The sequence below is a fragment of the Micromesistius poutassou genome, assembly GCF_964030765.1.
Source record: "Micromesistius poutassou genome assembly, chromosome: 19".
NCBI lineage: Eukaryota > Metazoa > Chordata > Actinopteri > Gadiformes > Gadidae > Micromesistius > Micromesistius poutassou.
In genome coordinates this window covers 14,240,761-14,257,465 of record NC_140289.1, presented here as the reverse complement: position 1 = coordinate 14,257,465, position 16,705 = coordinate 14,240,761, and the positions used below count along the sequence as shown (strand labels likewise).

The window sequence follows — 16,705 nt, the reverse complement described above, 5'->3', positions numbered from 1 at the left end:
ACCTCGTCAGAGAACATCCTGAAAACAGCAGACCTGCTCTGGCTTCCTTCTTGTGTTGAATTGAATTGAGTTTATCTGTGCGTCTCTAAGACGTATCCATTATGCAGTACTATAGTACTGCATAATGGATAGGATAGGGACCAGAAGTCTGGGATATATTTCCCAATGTTGTTTTGGGTTTTAGAAACTTGGACGTGCAGCATTTAGGCTTTTGTTCTCACTCAGCTATTGAGTAGGTAATACCTTTTTGTTTAGTTTTTCTGTTCATACTTCTATTGTTATATACATTATTTAAAAATGGTTGTACCTAGTCATTATTTGTTCTTTTTGGAGTTCTGCCTTTGCAATGTCACCTTACCGTACCTTACCTGTTCCAAAACACACAATAAACAAAATGCTTCAAATGCTTTTGACTGCTCTTCTCAGCCTGATTCTTAGGGCGCACTCACACTAGGCCTCGGGCACGGTACATCTGTACCGTGCCCGAGGACGTTTTCCCCATACTTTGCTTAGTGTGAGTACACCCTTAAGGTGCTTTAGGTGTGTCACTTCGGCTGTATGACTCAATAAATCAATGTAATGTATTTATCTCCAGGCTCCATTGTTTATCTTTGACACAACTTTGGGATTACAAAATGTACTTTTCCAAATCTGACATTGCTATTTCTTGTGAGGCCTGCTTTTGCCTATAACCAGTTCACCTCCTTCTTGGTCAAAGAGCAACATTTGCAATCAATAAATAAGAATTCATGATCAAAATGACTCAAAGGTCCCTGCTGGTATTTGAGTTCCCTTGGCGCTGCTGGCGGTTAGCATAGGGCCATGAGTCCACAGCTATCTACATTCCAAACCTTACTAATCTCCGGCCAAGATGGACACGTTGTGTAGCCTACAGGGTGCAACCTGGTCATGTGGTCTGATGAAAGGTTCTCTGATGGTGGGGGCTAAGCATTATTTAAGACTGAAGTGCAGATGGGGTGGCTCTCGTCATTTTCCACTGAAATCCTTACATTAACACTTACTGTATAACATAAATAACTTTAACTTTTAGGAACAATTAAGGTCATTTCCATAGTGATTTTTGGATTGGGTGGATAGTGTTAGCTTGTTCTTGTGCAGTGGTCTGATGTTTATCAGGTAAATCATCTTTACTTTATGAGTTCCTTCACGAGCATTTCCCAGAAATGGACACCCTGACTACTGTGCTCTTACTAAACATTAATCCATGTAGAAACGTGTCAGGAGTACTGTCAGAGTACGGAATGTCAGGGTACGGACTGTCAGGAGTACGGACTGTCAGGGTACGGACTGTCAGGAGTACGGACTGTCAGAGTACGGACTGTCAGAGTACGGGCTGGGGTCCAAGCTGTTGCAGAAGAACTTCCTCAGGGAGAAGCTGCTTCCATCTTTCATGTTTCACTTCTCTTTCTCTGTTTCTCCAAAAAGCTACCATGAAAGTAGCCAAGTTAGGAAGCGACTAGTGAAAAGTTTTCACTAATCCACTAGCAATTATTTTTATGCTATGAATTTGGCATGACAGGAGCTGACAAACATCTATAAATAATAGTAGTTACGGCTATTAATCTATAACTAATAGTAGTTACGGCTATTTGGGTCAGAATGGCTTTTTGGCTTTAGGCCAACTGGCCATCCCATGCTTCCACATAACCGATGCATGAAAGAGGAGTTTCCCACGTATCTTATCTCTGTGGTGTTATGCCACAGTCACAAGTTCGATGTACAGTCGCCCAAAGCGCTGACCGCTCGCTAACACATCAAAACAGACCGTGGATTGTAAACGTTGTGCGGTACAAGACTTTAGCGTGGTCATCCATGGCCTGCTGGGGCTGATGCTGTTCAAGTGTTAAATATAGCAACATTCAAGGCCAGAGTACCCACAGGGCAAAGGGCAACAGCATTGACTGCAGTGATAGTGTTAGCTTAAGCATTGTGCTTTGTATGTGCTTTTATCACGTTGATGCATGTGTTGATATCTAGTCTGCGCACCCAAAAGAACTACGCTACTTAATATTAATAATAATTAATAAAAGGAAAATGAAATGCACACCTTATCCATACTCTTCCCCTAGGGACACTATTCTTCTATTACATTTTCTTAATTTTCTTTTGTCATCTTACATTTGAATATATATATATTTTCCTCTTCAGCTGATGTATTTTTAAACTCCTTTCACAAATCATTTCATCACCTCACATTAATAAATCGGGAACAGACCAACATTAGACATGGTTAATGGGTTTTGTCACTTTAGCAAGATCCAATCAAATCCTAGTGAATGAAATCACGTGCCCTACTTTTTTACTCCCAATTACTACCCACTAGGTCGAGGTAGACTGATGTCAACCGCGTTTTGTTTGACGTGTCACAGCCCTTGTCTCTTCGCACACAGTTAAGAGATCACCGTGACCTTTACGTTTTCATACTGACGATAATAAATGTCCCTTAATAAGGCGGCTGTTGATTCTTGATAAGAGAGGAAATGGAGATTGGTGAAGTGAAGCAAAGAGACAACAATTTATGACAACTGATAACATTCAGTTGGTTCCGGGGGCTATTCAAGCAGACAAACAAAACCTTGATTAAAAATTAACATTGATTAGGTTGGTTTATTATCTAATTGCTGACAATTAATGACTATTTTCTAATAAAATGTGTTTGAAAACAATTACTATCAAATTAACTTAGTTTTTTTTTACTACACCTACACATTGAACTTTATGACCTTGGCGAAAGAACGTTGTTGGCTGATGTGAGAGACTGGAGACTGGAGAGGAGACTCCAGCAGCGACCCCCTCTCTCTCTCTCTCTCTCAGGGCCCAGGGGAGGGGCGGGGGAGGGATGGGCGCCATAGAAAAACATTGGAGAGAGATCAAGATCGATCCGGAGATCAGCTGGAGCAGCCACGGCATATGTCTCACCCATAAGGACCCATGAGGACTCTCCAACAAGTCCAGTCCAGTAAGTAGAGGATGGGGTGGTGGGGTTTAACACAACCGCCTGAACGCCTCCCCTTCACGGCGGGGGCTTAGGTGTGCGTTAGGGTCAGTTCACTCTGGCACTAAATGGATATGAACCTTGATGTGCGGGGGGCCGGGCTAAGCCGCACAGTGGCTTTTGCGTCTGTGTATACAAATGAGTAACTCGCCACCAACAACGTTTTTGGTTCAGAAACAAACAAACCAGCCCTGGGCCTACAGTGGACCCCTCCATTGTTACCCCCTCTGTTTCTCTCTCTCTCTTTGAAAGGTGCACACTGCAACTCCTGGCATGCGCTGCTCTCTGTCCTTATTGTCTGTTTGTGTGTGTAATGAGAGGCGACAGGGAGCAGGGAAAGCTATGCTAAGGAATGCTGGGTAAAAAAGAAAAGAAAAAAAAAAAGAGAGGCCGCTATGGTGCTGGCTGGTCATAGTGTGGAATGCCCTCCGGGCCCCTTGCATAAGTAACCCCAGGCCATGGAAGTGGGGGCTGACAGCCAGTAGCCTATAGCTATATGGGTGTCTATGGGCTATATAGCTATAGGCTACTGGCTGTCAGCCCCCACTTCCATGGCCTGCGGGGAACACAAGCATCACTCTCCTCCATCAGGACCGTTTCGGGAGTCTCGCTTGGGGAACTCTGAAAGCTTTGTTTTATTAGTTTTATTTTGTTTTCTCACTATTCAAAATTACTAGAATATAAACATCACAACTGGTGTTCTCTCCCCTGAGATGATAGAACACCAGTTGTGATGTTTATATTCTAGTAATTTTCTGTCAGTAATTTTTGTTTTGTCTCATTTGGTGGATAGATATCGAGTCCTATACTAGCAAACTGCAATTTAAATAGAGCCTGTGTGTCTTTATCTTGGTAGTGGTTGATTATGACTCATTAGGTCTGCCAGAATCCAAACATGAATAAGACAACACAAGATGTAAACGTAGCTGCTGTACCAAACAGCCATCTTTTCTTTATTACACAATGACACATTGAACAGGTATTGAATATATATTTATCAAAAGCACGACTAGCTTCTCACCAGTTGACATATCTAAAATATCCAAAAAAAGAAAACCCAACATTTTTTATTTTTCCATTTTGCACAGAGAGCTCAAAGTCTCAATATACATAGAATAATAGTAACCAAATATTACAAAGGAAGGAACGCATCAAAATACATTTCCCCATTATATGCCTACATTGCATACACATGTATCGGAGTGGAAATCTGAAATGCATCTCTTGATTCACCGTCTATGGTGATTCAAACTTTAAAATGAATAGAATGGAACGTCTGCAGTATTTTTATCTCTTTACTATTTCAAAAGGCCACAAGTCACAAATTAACAAACAGCCTGAGAGGTAATGCTATGGGGATGCTCACTACGAACAGACATGGACCCCGTGATGCCCCTGGCGAAGCAGCATCCAGGGCCAACCTTCTTAGGTATGTATATAGAGCCAGCCTCTAATCATGCAAAGCCTGAGACAAAGCATCAGGAAAAACAACAAAACGTACACATTGTGGATTTTGACGAGGTCCCTTCACATTATAAAAAAAAAAAAAAACAGTTATGGAGGAGGAAGTGTCACAAAATAATAATAGAAATACAGAATAGACACTGAAGGAATAGATCCAGCATTGACCGACTCCTCTGGCTCACAAGGTGTCAAACCTCCAATACTTTTCTGCCGGCCGACACGCGCCCGGTGCACTGCACTGTACGCAGTGTACGCAGTGTATGCAGTGCTCTCTCCCAGTTTCTTTGCTTTAAAAAGGCAACGGGAGACCAGCGTGAACATCTCATGACCCCCAAATGAGTCAAGAACATCAGTCAGAAAAATAATAGCGCTGTAAAAAAACAAACAAAAAACAACAACATTTGAAATAAGAGTTTCACGACAAAATGATTTACTAAACATTCTCTTTCCAAAGTAAATGTCATCAAAAGGAGATTTTAGATCAAAACTCGTAACTTAAATACATAAATTATTAAGCAATACAATATGCTTCAGTTTGGGGCTGGCGGCCGAGTTGTCTCGAGCCTGCGTGGAGAGAAGAGGAGGAATTACAGCTCCTCCAGCGACCAGCCCGCCGCTCAGGGGGAGAGGAGACGCCTGACGAGTGAGTGCTCCGACTTGCATTAGTAGTGTTTGACTTCTCTTTTGTAATATCAACCCTCTCTGTACAGGGACGTTGGCGCCGTCCCTTCGATGCTTGCAGTGAACAGCTTTGGCACCAAGGACAATAGAGAAAAAACCACCATGGGAACAAGATAACACTCCAGCACATGGTGTTGGGAGAGAGAGAGAATTAGAGGACATTGGCACTTTGTGCAGACTTCACCCCTCCCACTCGGGGGGCAATAGGGCAGGGGAACGCCTGACACATGCAATCCTCACCACCTGGACTGCTGAGCCCACATAATACAAGAGAGAGACCAAGGGGGGTGATGTTGGTCAAGTGAAGGGAGGGGGGGGGGGTCCAGCAGTAGGGCTAAAAAAATAAACCAAGACATTGAAAATAGACTTCCATGTCAGGGCAGTAATCCGGACTCCTTATACCAATCTAGTTGCAGGTACAAGTTGACAGGAAAACCGCTCACACACACACACACACACACACAAAAAAAAAATAAAAACTAGAAGGCAGACAACAAGTCGCCCGACAACTTCCTTTTTTTCTTTTCTTTCAACCCAACGGGTTTTCCTTGCCCCGGCCGCTCCGCTGCGTCGGCCCCCCCTGACCGCCGGACCTCGGACCGCCGTCTCACAGAGACGACTCCACCTCCCGGGCGACGGCGGCGGCGGCGGCGGGCTCCGGCATGACGACCAGCGGCAGGGCGGCGGCCTGCTCCGGGTCCTCGCTGATGACCTCCAGGGTGGCGGGGCTGACCTCCCGGAGCCCGTCGTCGTCGTCGGCCGCCGCCGCCGCCTTCTTCTCGGCCGCCTTGTCGGCGGAGCCGCAGCACAGCTTGGGAGCGCACTGAGTCCGGCAGGACAGCTCGCACAGGGAGTCACGCGAGTCCGAGCTGAAGGTGACGAACTCGGGCTGGATGGTGGTGGCGTGGATGCCCTCGTCGTGGAAGAAGTCCTTGATGCGCTTGGCCACGTCCATGTAGGCCGTGGGGTCGTGGCACTTGATGTGCGCCGTGGCGATGATGCGGCTGCCGGCCAGCTGCCAGATGTGCAGCTCGTGGATGGCCAGCACGCCCTCCAGGCCGAGCAGGTCCTCGTTGAGCCGGGTCATGTCGATCTGCTTGGGCACCGTCTGCAGCAGGATGAGCGCCGACTCCTTCAGCAGCGGGTAGGTGGTGTACAGCAGGATGCCCACCATCATGATGCACAGGGTGGGGTCCAGGTACAGCACCCAGCAGGGGCCGGCCATGCGGTAGGCGCCGGGGTCCGACAGGGCCACCAGGGACTGGTTGACGTGCTGGTGGTCCGTGCTGTGGCTGTCGATGCAGGGGTTGAAGCAGGCCTCGTCGGGCAGGCAGGGCTGCCACACGAAGGTGAAGATGAGGGCGTTGACCACCACGATGACCGAGCCCAGGGCGTCCCCCAGCACGTGGAGGAAGACGCCGCGCATGTTGAGCTGCGCGGCCGAGCTGTGGTCAATGTCGTCGTACAGCGGGCTGCCGTTGGTCTGCAGCTCCGTGCCGCTGAAGTCTAGGTGGGGGGGGGGGTGGGGTGAGTGAGTGTGGTTCATTGTATTAACAAACCAAACATGTTTGCAGGCACAACATTTAATAATTAATGTTTAATTGTAGCTTTATACTGGAGCATGTTCCAAAAAATTGTTTAGTCGCGACCCATAGATGACTCTTTGTTTTGTTCGCCCCAAGTAAGTACAAATGAACAAAACAACAAGTTTATGAACAAAAAAAATGAACAAAACAACTGTGTTTACTTGCCCAGACTTTAAGACTGAGGCAGTTGGAATTCCAAGCAAGACAGAGGCTGTTTTATAGACGGTGCGATAATTCTGAATCCTGAACGCAGAGCAACATTTCAATAAGTCACGGGGGTGACTTATTCTCCCACCAACCGAGTGTGTTTTTTTTAACTGGTTGGAACACAGGACTAGCATTCTGTGTTGGAGCCAGGGAAGCGAGCAGTTTTACGTCCAATGCTACTAAAAATTGGAAGTTGTGTACATTTTTCTGATAACTGAGCACATTTTGATTCAGATGAAGAAGACACTACACTTTGACACTTTCCCTCACAGCTTATTTAAATGTTGCTCTGCACTGAGAATTCAGAGTTACAACACGACCTATAACGCAGACCTATAACGCGTCTTCACTTAGAATCTGAAGTGCCGTCTAAAGTGCATGAGCATGCCCAGTAGTGTGTAACCACAATCTACAAAGTTTTTGGATTTGTTTGTTTGTGGGAACTATTGGAAAAAGCTACCTAGCCAGGATAGTTTGTTTACTTGTGTTGGACAAAACGAGATATCGCTACGGGAGCTGCTAAACAATAGTGTGGAATATAATGGAGGTCAATGGATCGCCAGATGCCCAGTATCGGAGAAGCAGTGGATTGAACTACAATCATGGCTGATTTAAGGTATGGACATACCGGTAGACACAAGTAACCTGGGGCCTTCACAGAACCAGCTGAATCCTTCAAATAAGAGACTGAGAATAAGCCAGTTTGGAGTACTGTTACGGTTCAACCGGTTTTTAAATATGATAAGGCTGTTCATGTTATTGTTCCTGTTCCCATCTTGGGATGTTCCAAGATGTTCCCATCTTGGGAACAGGAACAAATGCATTACAAATGCATTACCAATATTATTATATTTATCATAAGGGTGGTTTAACATATTCTTTCCCTGCCAAATGTTCCATGGTTCTATTGCAATACAAGACATCATATTCACCTGCATTATTACAATCATTTATCAACTATTGTGTATCTCAAAAAAATAAGGTGAAAAACAAGTTCCGCGACAAATATCAAACCAACAGTTATTTAACAGTGTGCAACACAGCCTTATTCGGCTAATCCTTTTTGTCCACAACTCCAAAGAAACTATAAAAAGCAACAATGAGTTTCTCCTCTCACAGTCATGTCTGTGTGGTCCTCAACGTTTAAAAGAGGACTTAGAGTTGTTGAAATGGATAGTTATGGGTTGAATTGTATTTTGTGTGCAAATCACATGATTAGACTAGATTAGTAAAATACCAATATCTAAAACTGCCGTTCTTGCTTGACAAAGAGAACGCCTTCAATGTATGGTTTATTACATCATACATCATAATGATGAAAAAGGAAAAAACCCTTTTGGGCTTACCGTATCCACGGTTCTCTGCGTTGACCCCATTTGGACTGTTGTGGTCGACCACAACCAGGGTGTTCGTCTCGGACGACGAGGAGTTTGGTTTTTCAGACTTGCAGATTTTACCCGTCTTGTTCTTACCATGAGAGTGTCCACCGCCGCCGCCGTGCGAGTGCCCGTGTCCCCCACCGCCGTGCGAGTGGCCGTGTCCACCTCCCGCATGTCCGTGGAACAAGCACAGCCCGAGGAGGTTGACCAGGAGCCCCGCGGCACCGACCCCGATCACGATGTAGGGGCTGTCGATCTCGTTGGGCTCGGTGAAGCGCTCGATCGCCTCCAGGATGATGGTGAAGCACAGCGCCGTGAGGAACACCGCGTTCACCAGCGCCCCCATCACCTCCGCCCGGATCCAGCCGAAGGTGTTCTTGTTGGTCGCCTGGGTCTTCTCGGCGAATCGCAGGGCGACCAGAGCCACCAGCAGCGCTATAACATCCGACAGCATGTGGAAAGAATCCGACAGCATCGCCAGAGACGAAGTGATCCGACTGACGACCACCTCCACGATGAAGAACCCGAACGTCAGCGAGAGCATGCAGAGCAGCCGCACACTGTTGGGCTCACAAGCCATCTTCAAACACCGGGGAGCGAGCGACGGGACGACGAGCGGGGTTGTTTTTTTTAACCTACCGGTGATCCGACTAATTCGACCGTTTTCGTGCAGATTTCGACCAGTTTACCGGAGCATCCGCTCGCTAGCCGCGGTGGGTCCGAGCTAACTCCGCTAGCGGGCGACACAAAGCGTATTGTTACCCTAGCGCCTCCGCGGACCGCCGCGTCCTCCGGCTGATCGGTCAGACAAACACGCCTTCATTCAGTCACGGATGAATGAAGGACCACAGACGAAAAGTCCGACGACTTATGTAGACCTTAGTCAGCGCCGGTATATTCCAGAATCGCTGGCCGCTGCTCACCCGTTTGCAGACGGCTGAAACTTTGCACCCGAGCCGGTAAACTTTCCACACGGAACTGGGTAATGCAACGGACACGCCCAGGTCGTTCACCATTGGCTGGTAGGACGCTAGCTGGTAGGTGATTGGTCCGTCGCCCCTGATGGTTGGGACGAACCACCCGGACGACAGGGTTGCTATGCGCTTCTGCACGCAACGCGTCTAACAAACAGTGTTGCCAGATTGGGCCAGATTTGTGTTGCCAGATTGGGCGGGAAATCCGGCCCAATATGGCAAATGCTGCATCACAGGGCCGTCATACAGTAATAATGTTCTCCATTCGTAGTGTAAAAGGTCCTAATTAACATTAAATAGTGATCTATGATACGGTTACAACCATAGTTTTTTGACTTTGCATTAAACAGTTTAGTTTTACATAAATATATAATGAAATGTAGCTCTACTTTATAGACGGATTGATCAATTCTTTCTTGATCTTTTCGGGAAATTCATTTTTTTTTTATTATATAATGTTGTAATATAAATGTTATGTCATAATTTTGATTTAAACATCTGTGGTTTCGAGTCGTATCGATTGTAATTATCCACCAAGTATTGCATTTTTAAAAAGGAGGTATCTGTTCGATATCTCAATACGTAGGCTATATTAAAAGGTAAATATACTGTATTAAGAAGTGCTTAATGTATATTGCTGTTGCATATACCGAAACAAACACACATGATTGCTCACTTGGATATCAGGCCTTATCGTGCACTTGCGATACTTTTGTTTCCAAGGGGATTTTGATAGATGTGATTGCTATCGATCATCTTATCATTCTTTGCATACTTTTTTCCCGGCTATAAGCAATCCACAATATTGTTAATAATGAGAGTCCTTTGATAAAAAGGGCCTGAGTTTCACCAAGTGATTAATTGACTCGTCAGATGGTAATTGTTGCCCCCCTATGGTAGATAAGGGTTTCGTTGTATTCGGTTATAGTGGTGTACGCTACTACTCTTGTGTCGTAATATAAGGAACAATACCTGGAATTTAAAATTAGAGAATCAGTTAGATTATTTTGTACATGACACCAATTCATTTGGTTAGGTTAATTCTGGTAGACCATTCATAATGGAAAGGCTTTATTTACAAGTGAAACATTCTAGCTGCCTTTAATGGAAACCACATACACACACACACACTCTCTGAATATAAATCCAACCAACACCGATAATAAAACCAATATTGACAAAAAGGCCTACAAAGCTGGAGATTGTCATTCAACACTACATGAGTCAACCACAGACACAAGCACACAATGGGTTCAAAAAAAAGAAAGAAAACTTCCAACATTGAAATGTGAAATTATTTGGGTTCAGTCTTGTGTACCGTCTTCACCACTAAGGTCCTATGTTACAAATAAATAAAGGTCAAAACAAGTCCCCCGTCGCAGTAGCCCGGGGCCCTGTGATTTGCTTCAGCAGTCTTCACATTGTTATCCTGGTGCTCTGGTCTTAGCGGATCCCCAGGAACTGCCTGCTCCTTTGGTACGCCCGCTCCACCTCCCCCAGGGCCTGGGCGTCGGCCTGCAGCCTCTTCTTCAGGACCAGCTCCTGGCCGCCGCGCAGGGAGTCTCGGCCGCCGGGGCCCTGGTTCTCCTGACTGTGTCTTGCAAAGTGGACCTTTTTCTTGCCAGGGGAACAGTCCTCGTCCAGATCTAGGACCGAGACAGTTAGGGGGAGTTACTGGTGTGGAGGTTTGTGTGGAACCGTATTCAATTGATCCAGAGTCTTCAAGAGACTCCGTCTAACACAAACATGTAGCCACCGCCACAATGGGAAGACTCTTCTCAATGCACTCCCACCCAATGTTTGCCACATGTATTTACAAAATAAAATCTTTATTTACATGGTTTAAAAGTATATAAAAACAAACATGACATCACGTTAACACCCCCCCCCCCAACCAACCACAGGTATAATTAATGGACAACGCTCTGGCTCAATTCTTGTCTAGGTTCAGGGGCTCCAGCGCTCGTCGTGCCGGGCTCGTACCTATCTCTTTAGAGTACAGCCCCGCCAGGCCCTTCGCTTGCCGCAAGAGGTTGTAGTTCTTCAGCAAACTCTCCGCTCTGAAAGCATCAACAAGGCGATAGTTAGGTTGGATGATCAGAGCATCCCATAAGAACTGTGGAAGAGTTTGGACCTGAGCTCAAGAAAAAAAGCTTCTATTTACCTCGCAAGCTTCACGTCAGACAGTCGTTCACGGACACACAGCTCCTGCTCCCGCTCTGCCATTAAAGAGATGAGACCAGAGAAACCCCCAAAACACATGAAAACAGGAGGAGGTAGCCGCAATTAACAGCCATTTTATACAACTAATTGTGTGTGATACTCAAGCCTGGACCAAAGCTGCAAACGAATCCTGCCATAGCATGGATGACCTCCATCTTGGAAATGCCACACAACATCAGGATTGGTTCCCCACCGCCCAGTGTTTTTCACCAACGCAGGCCTGGTAGTAATGCGGCTATGCAGAGTCTCACAGAGACATTTGATATACACACACACACACACACACACACACACACACACACACACACACACTCAGGCGAAGCCCACTCACGCTCCAGCCTCTCCTCCCGTTCCTTGAGGGCCTGCTCCCGGTCTCGTAAGACCTGCTCCTTGAGCCGGAGCTCCGAGGCCGGCTCCGGCGTGGAGACCCGGGGCGCGGCGGCCACGCACTCGGTGGACTTCCTGCGGAGGCGCACCTGCGCCTTCCGCCGCTCCTCCCCCACCGTCTGGGCCAGCAGGCTGCTCTGGAGGATGGACTCCACCGAAGGCCTCAGGTAGTCCTGCCAAGGCACCGCCACAAACCAGTGAACACGAGAGGCCAAATTCAGTCTATGGTCCAGTCCCACTTCTCTCCCCTTAACAAGAACACTTGCCTCGGGTGCCCTTAGCTGCAAGTCAGCTACCGAGCTGGCTAACATTCAAGGGTTGATTTTAAAGGAAAAACAGCACCTTGCTCCCTTAAGTATTGGGACACCCTACCCCTGCGCGGGAACGCGCAAAATCTAGGATTAGGGCTCAAATCTAGGGGAAGGGAGAGAATTGGGACAGGCCCTATGACCCTATGACCCTATGGCCCTATGGCCCTATGACTCAAGATGCTGATATAGGGAACGTTGGCTCACTGAAGAGGCAGAGAGCGGGTCAATCCATCGATTAGATGGGTACTTTAATTCATCCCAGAAACAGAATTCAATCAGACTAATGGTTTTTACGACTGGTCATTAATGCATCGGATCGCTACTTGGCCATGGAATATACTTCCATGTTTTGGACAGCATTATACATTGGTATGAGAACATGGTCTTGGTGCTGTCCCATTTGCCCATAATAGCAAACCTTTAAATGGAGCATTCGGGTCAGCAGTGTGTTCAGCCCATCAGAGTATCGGTAGGGGATCCTTGTGAACTGGCCCTTTCGGATCTTCTCTGCCAGCTCCTTCTGGTTGTAAGCAGTGAAAGGAGGTCTAAATGGGCACAAAAGACACACGGCACCCATCAATATTACAACCCACATCCTATACCATGTCACATCCTAGAGAACCATATAAAGAGCGAGAAAAAAAAACTTACGATAGAGCACAAAGTTCATACAGCAAACAGCCGAGAGACCAAATGTCGGACTTCTCGTTGTACGACATCCGGTTGATTTGTTCCTGAGAAACAAAAAAGCAGTGATATTGAGCTAAAGTACTGGGTATTTTTTTTATTCCTTATTTTGACATGGAAGACAAACAACAGTTGCCAAGAACTGTTGACTTTAGTCTTGTGAAATAGTTGGAGAATGTTAGATAATGTCAGTTAAGGACTGGGTAAACAGAACACAGGAGAAATCCAAAAAGGCCTTGTTCAAACATTAAAGAATAGACAAGATTATTAACGTGTTACTTGCCCAATATTAAAAAATACAATGTTCTACCTTGTCACAAAGAAAAGGCAGAAGGAGAGCGTCTCAGCTTTCACTGGGTATTGAATTCAGAGGGAAATGAAACATTTCAGCATTCTTTTTGCCACACCTGCCCTAAGCATATGGATCAACATTGACTTTGTAAGCCAGATGTTAACAAGAATCTAAACTAAACTGACCCCTAATGAGTGAACCATTGATTCAGTTTGGTAGATGTATAACCATCTATTTTGTGACAAGGATATAAAACGTCCAAATTCAAGTGTACACGCGATGAAAGGCTTTTGTTTCTGTGGTTGCCGATAGGAGGTCATTGCCCCAGCTCAAGTTTCAAGCTTTTAAACAGCAATTATTTCTCCTGGGTGACAAAGTGCTCAACAAGATTGTCCAGTTCCCTGCAGCTCAGCAGTTGTGACACATGTAGTGTTTTGTCAAGTCACATGAATTTACTTTTAAGGAGAGAAAAAAAAAAAAAAAAATTGAACTGCTGCACCTCACGGGACTGATAGGCCACTCACAGGAGACATGTAGTACGGCGTGCCGACAAAGGTCTTTGCGAAACTGGTGTCGTGGTTCAGGATCCTAGCAAGTCCAAAGTCTCCCAGCTTGACATTCTGCTTGACGTCCAGGAAGATGTTGGCGGGCTTCAGGTCGCGGTGCAGCACGGTGGCGCCCCCGTCACTGCGCCGGTGGCACTCCTTCAGGGCCAGCATGAGCTGAGCCATGACCCGCAGGACAAACTGCTCCTCCAGATAGCGCCTGGACAGAGGGGCGGCACGCACACACAGAGCTCAGATGCACATACAATGAAAGGGAAAACGTCTTAATTGATGTGTTGGACATGAAATATCTACAACAAAAATACAGTCCTAAGTTACACACTACATTATAGACAAGAAGTGTAGTAGTGTTATGTTCATAACAGACTATTTGAGTACCTCTTTTTTATTTGATGAAGAAATTATATTTGAGAAGTGATGACCATTGATTGAGTACACCTGGTGTATTGCATCAGGTGAGGGCAATATAGGCCTCGAGATGAAAACCCCAGCAACACAACCATCCCTCACCTTTCCTTGATGCACCTAGCGACAAGGGTGGAGAGGTCGCCGCCTTCACAGTACTCCATGACGATGTACAGCGTGGTGTTCGTCCTGTCGATGATGCGGTCGTAGTACCGCACTATGTTTGGATGCTTAAGTTCCCGCAAGAGGTTAACCTCTGAGACGAGCATTTGCTTTTCGTTCTCGCCCATGGTTCCGTAGTCAAGCTCTTTCCACACCAGAAGCTGAAGGTGACACAGGTACACAAGAGAAAAACCTTGCGGATATTTGCAGGGTGCACCGTCGACAATTCGGGAACTGTTGTATACGTGCTCACAGTAATGGAAACCATTATTGACAATGATTGCTTGATGTGAACAGGTTATTGACTGGTGCATTCAGACACATAATGTGGATGGTATCCACGTTGAAATACGGATATAACACAGCATTGGTTCTCACCTTTTCGTCCGACTTCCTTCTTATTTTCTGACATTTGCCATAAGAGCCAGATCCTATCGTATACAAGACTTCGTAGTCCTCAACACGAGAAGGCATGCTGACTGTTTATCAACCGACGGCACCTTAAGAAAGGCTATTTAGTTACCCTGGACTTTAGTTTGGCCCAATATACCAGAAAACGCCTTAACGTATCAATCTTAAATCCAGTGGATGTTGGATTAAACCAATTGTTTAGATTATGATAATGGAGTCGCAAACAGGCATGCGATCGTTGCCGAAAACAAAACAGAAACGCTGTTTTTAAACTGGTGCCTGAACTCTCTACGCTGATTGGCTCTTTCTCGAGTGGAGCTGAATCTTGATTGGCTACTGCAGCCATACAGTTGCCAGGTTGCGAGCAGCTGATACCGCGAGAGTTGAGCGGGTATTTCACGCGAGCTCATATTTCTGTCCACTAGGTGGCAGCAATAACACGCACACCTTTACCTGCCCAGGATCAGCGAATGACGTCATTGTTAAGGCTCATCGTTGTTTAAAATAAATAAATAAAACACACTTTAGGCCTACCGGAAAGTGATTAAAATGGTATTTCCCGTTCTTTGTATCTTGATTGCCTTGATGCAGTCTGTTATTGTCAAGCATACTTAAAATACTTCCGAAACATTATTTGTGTATTGAGTTAAAGTTAGTCTTGCAAATTAAAGTTCATCACTATTACCATTCAATATCAAACAGCGATCAAAAAAAGGATAAAAAATGAGGATGGTAAGTGCTTAATTTATTATCGAGAAGAGTCCATGTTGTGAGCAGGAGGCCCACCAATAGCGCCAAAGTCTCAATGCCTTGGGGAAGATGGAGAAGCCTAATAGTTATAGTGTAGTGTTTTGGTTGTTCGTTGTGGAAATCATCAGTAAGTAGGCCTACTTAGATTTTCCATTTGGTCACACACATCTAAATGCTTTTATTTGGATCAAAATTTACAAAGAATGAGAAAAAGATCCACATATTACACCGAACACACACACACACACACACACACACACACACACACACACACACACACACACACACACACACACACACACACGTTGGGCTAGGGGTCGGCAGCAGACCTGCAGGGTCGTGTACCTGTGTACCTGCTGTGGACCTACACACAATACACGCCTTTGATGGAAGAACACGACCGTGTCCATCCACAACGTGATCCCCGCAGGCTTACACGTTCGCCATCGAAGCACTCGAGGAGGGAAGGAGAGAGGGGGTGGGGGTTAGGTGACATTCAGCTGCCTGGCCGAGAGCACAGAGGCTATTTCTGGATCACGTTTGCGGGTCACCCTGGCCATCCCTGGCGCAGATGGACGCTTCCCAGTGTTCCTCCTCGTGTCAGGAGGGGACGCCGTCCACCACCCGCTTCTCCCGCAGACGATTCCATGTCCACACTTGTGCGTCAGGCCCCGTTCATGTCGTGGTATCGCGACGTCTCCAAGAGGTTATTGGCTCTAAGGGTCCTCCGTACTCTCAGCCGTCTAGTGTGGTGACAAGCCGACGTCACGGTTGATTAGTTTTAAGCTTAGGGGCAGTTTTAATACTATATTTTGACGCATGCAAACACAAATTAGCCTTTTATTAGGTGTCTTATACAATGTTAACGCATTGTGTATAATAAGAGAGTTGTGTGTGCTGGGATATGCATCAACGTTAAAGAGCCCTCACTTGCTCCTAGAGAGGTGATGCACTGAGCGGTGCAGGCCGACCGGGTTCCGGTTTCCCAGGCTGAAATCAGAGCACCGTGGAGTAAGCTGGCGGTTAGTGACAGACACCGACCCAGGTTTAAACAACAGCCACGGAGCAGAGCAAACACACGTTTCAGTTACCTGGAGACAGGTTCTGGGAGACGCACAGCGGTAAATGAGGATGTGGGAACTCGATCGAGGCCCGTGAGCCATGCCACGGTGCCAAGGCGCATCGTTTAATTAACTAGGAAGCC

General features: G+C 46.3%; 2 protein-coding genes across 3 annotated transcripts; both read right to left on the bottom strand.

Moving 5' to 3' along the window:
* Positions 1-3,943: 3,943 nt before the first annotated feature.
* Positions 3,944-9,265, bottom strand: slc30a1a (solute carrier family 30 member 1a). Of its 2 annotated transcripts, none has more exons than XM_084484138.1 (2): positions 8,301-9,265; positions 3,944-6,667 (listed from the first exon to the last, which is right to left on the bottom strand). In XM_084484138.1, exons 1-2 carry the CDS (start codon positions 8,911-8,913, stop codon positions 5,769-5,771), a joined length of 1,512 nt encoding a protein of 503 aa, XP_084340264.1. In that variant the 5' UTR covers positions 8,914-9,265; the 3' UTR covers positions 3,944-5,768. The 2 variants fall into 2 exon arrangements, with proteins under 2 accessions (XP_084340264.1, XP_084340265.1); XM_084484139.1 differs by having other exon boundaries at positions 8,427-9,265.
* Positions 9,266-10,397: 1,132 nt separating this feature from the next.
* On the bottom strand, positions 10,398-14,975 carry nek2 (NIMA-related kinase 2). Its single transcript, XM_084484187.1, has 9 exons — positions 14,719-14,975; positions 14,284-14,501; positions 13,732-13,972; positions 12,880-12,962; positions 12,647-12,773; positions 11,862-12,090; positions 11,472-11,526; positions 11,291-11,367; positions 10,398-10,953 (listed from the first exon to the last, which is right to left on the bottom strand). The coding sequence occupies exons 1-9, from the start codon at positions 14,812-14,814 to the stop codon at positions 10,751-10,753; spliced, it is 1,329 nt and encodes a 442-aa protein (XP_084340313.1). The 5' UTR covers positions 14,815-14,975; the 3' UTR covers positions 10,398-10,750.
* Positions 14,976-16,705: the final 1,730 nt, after the last annotated feature.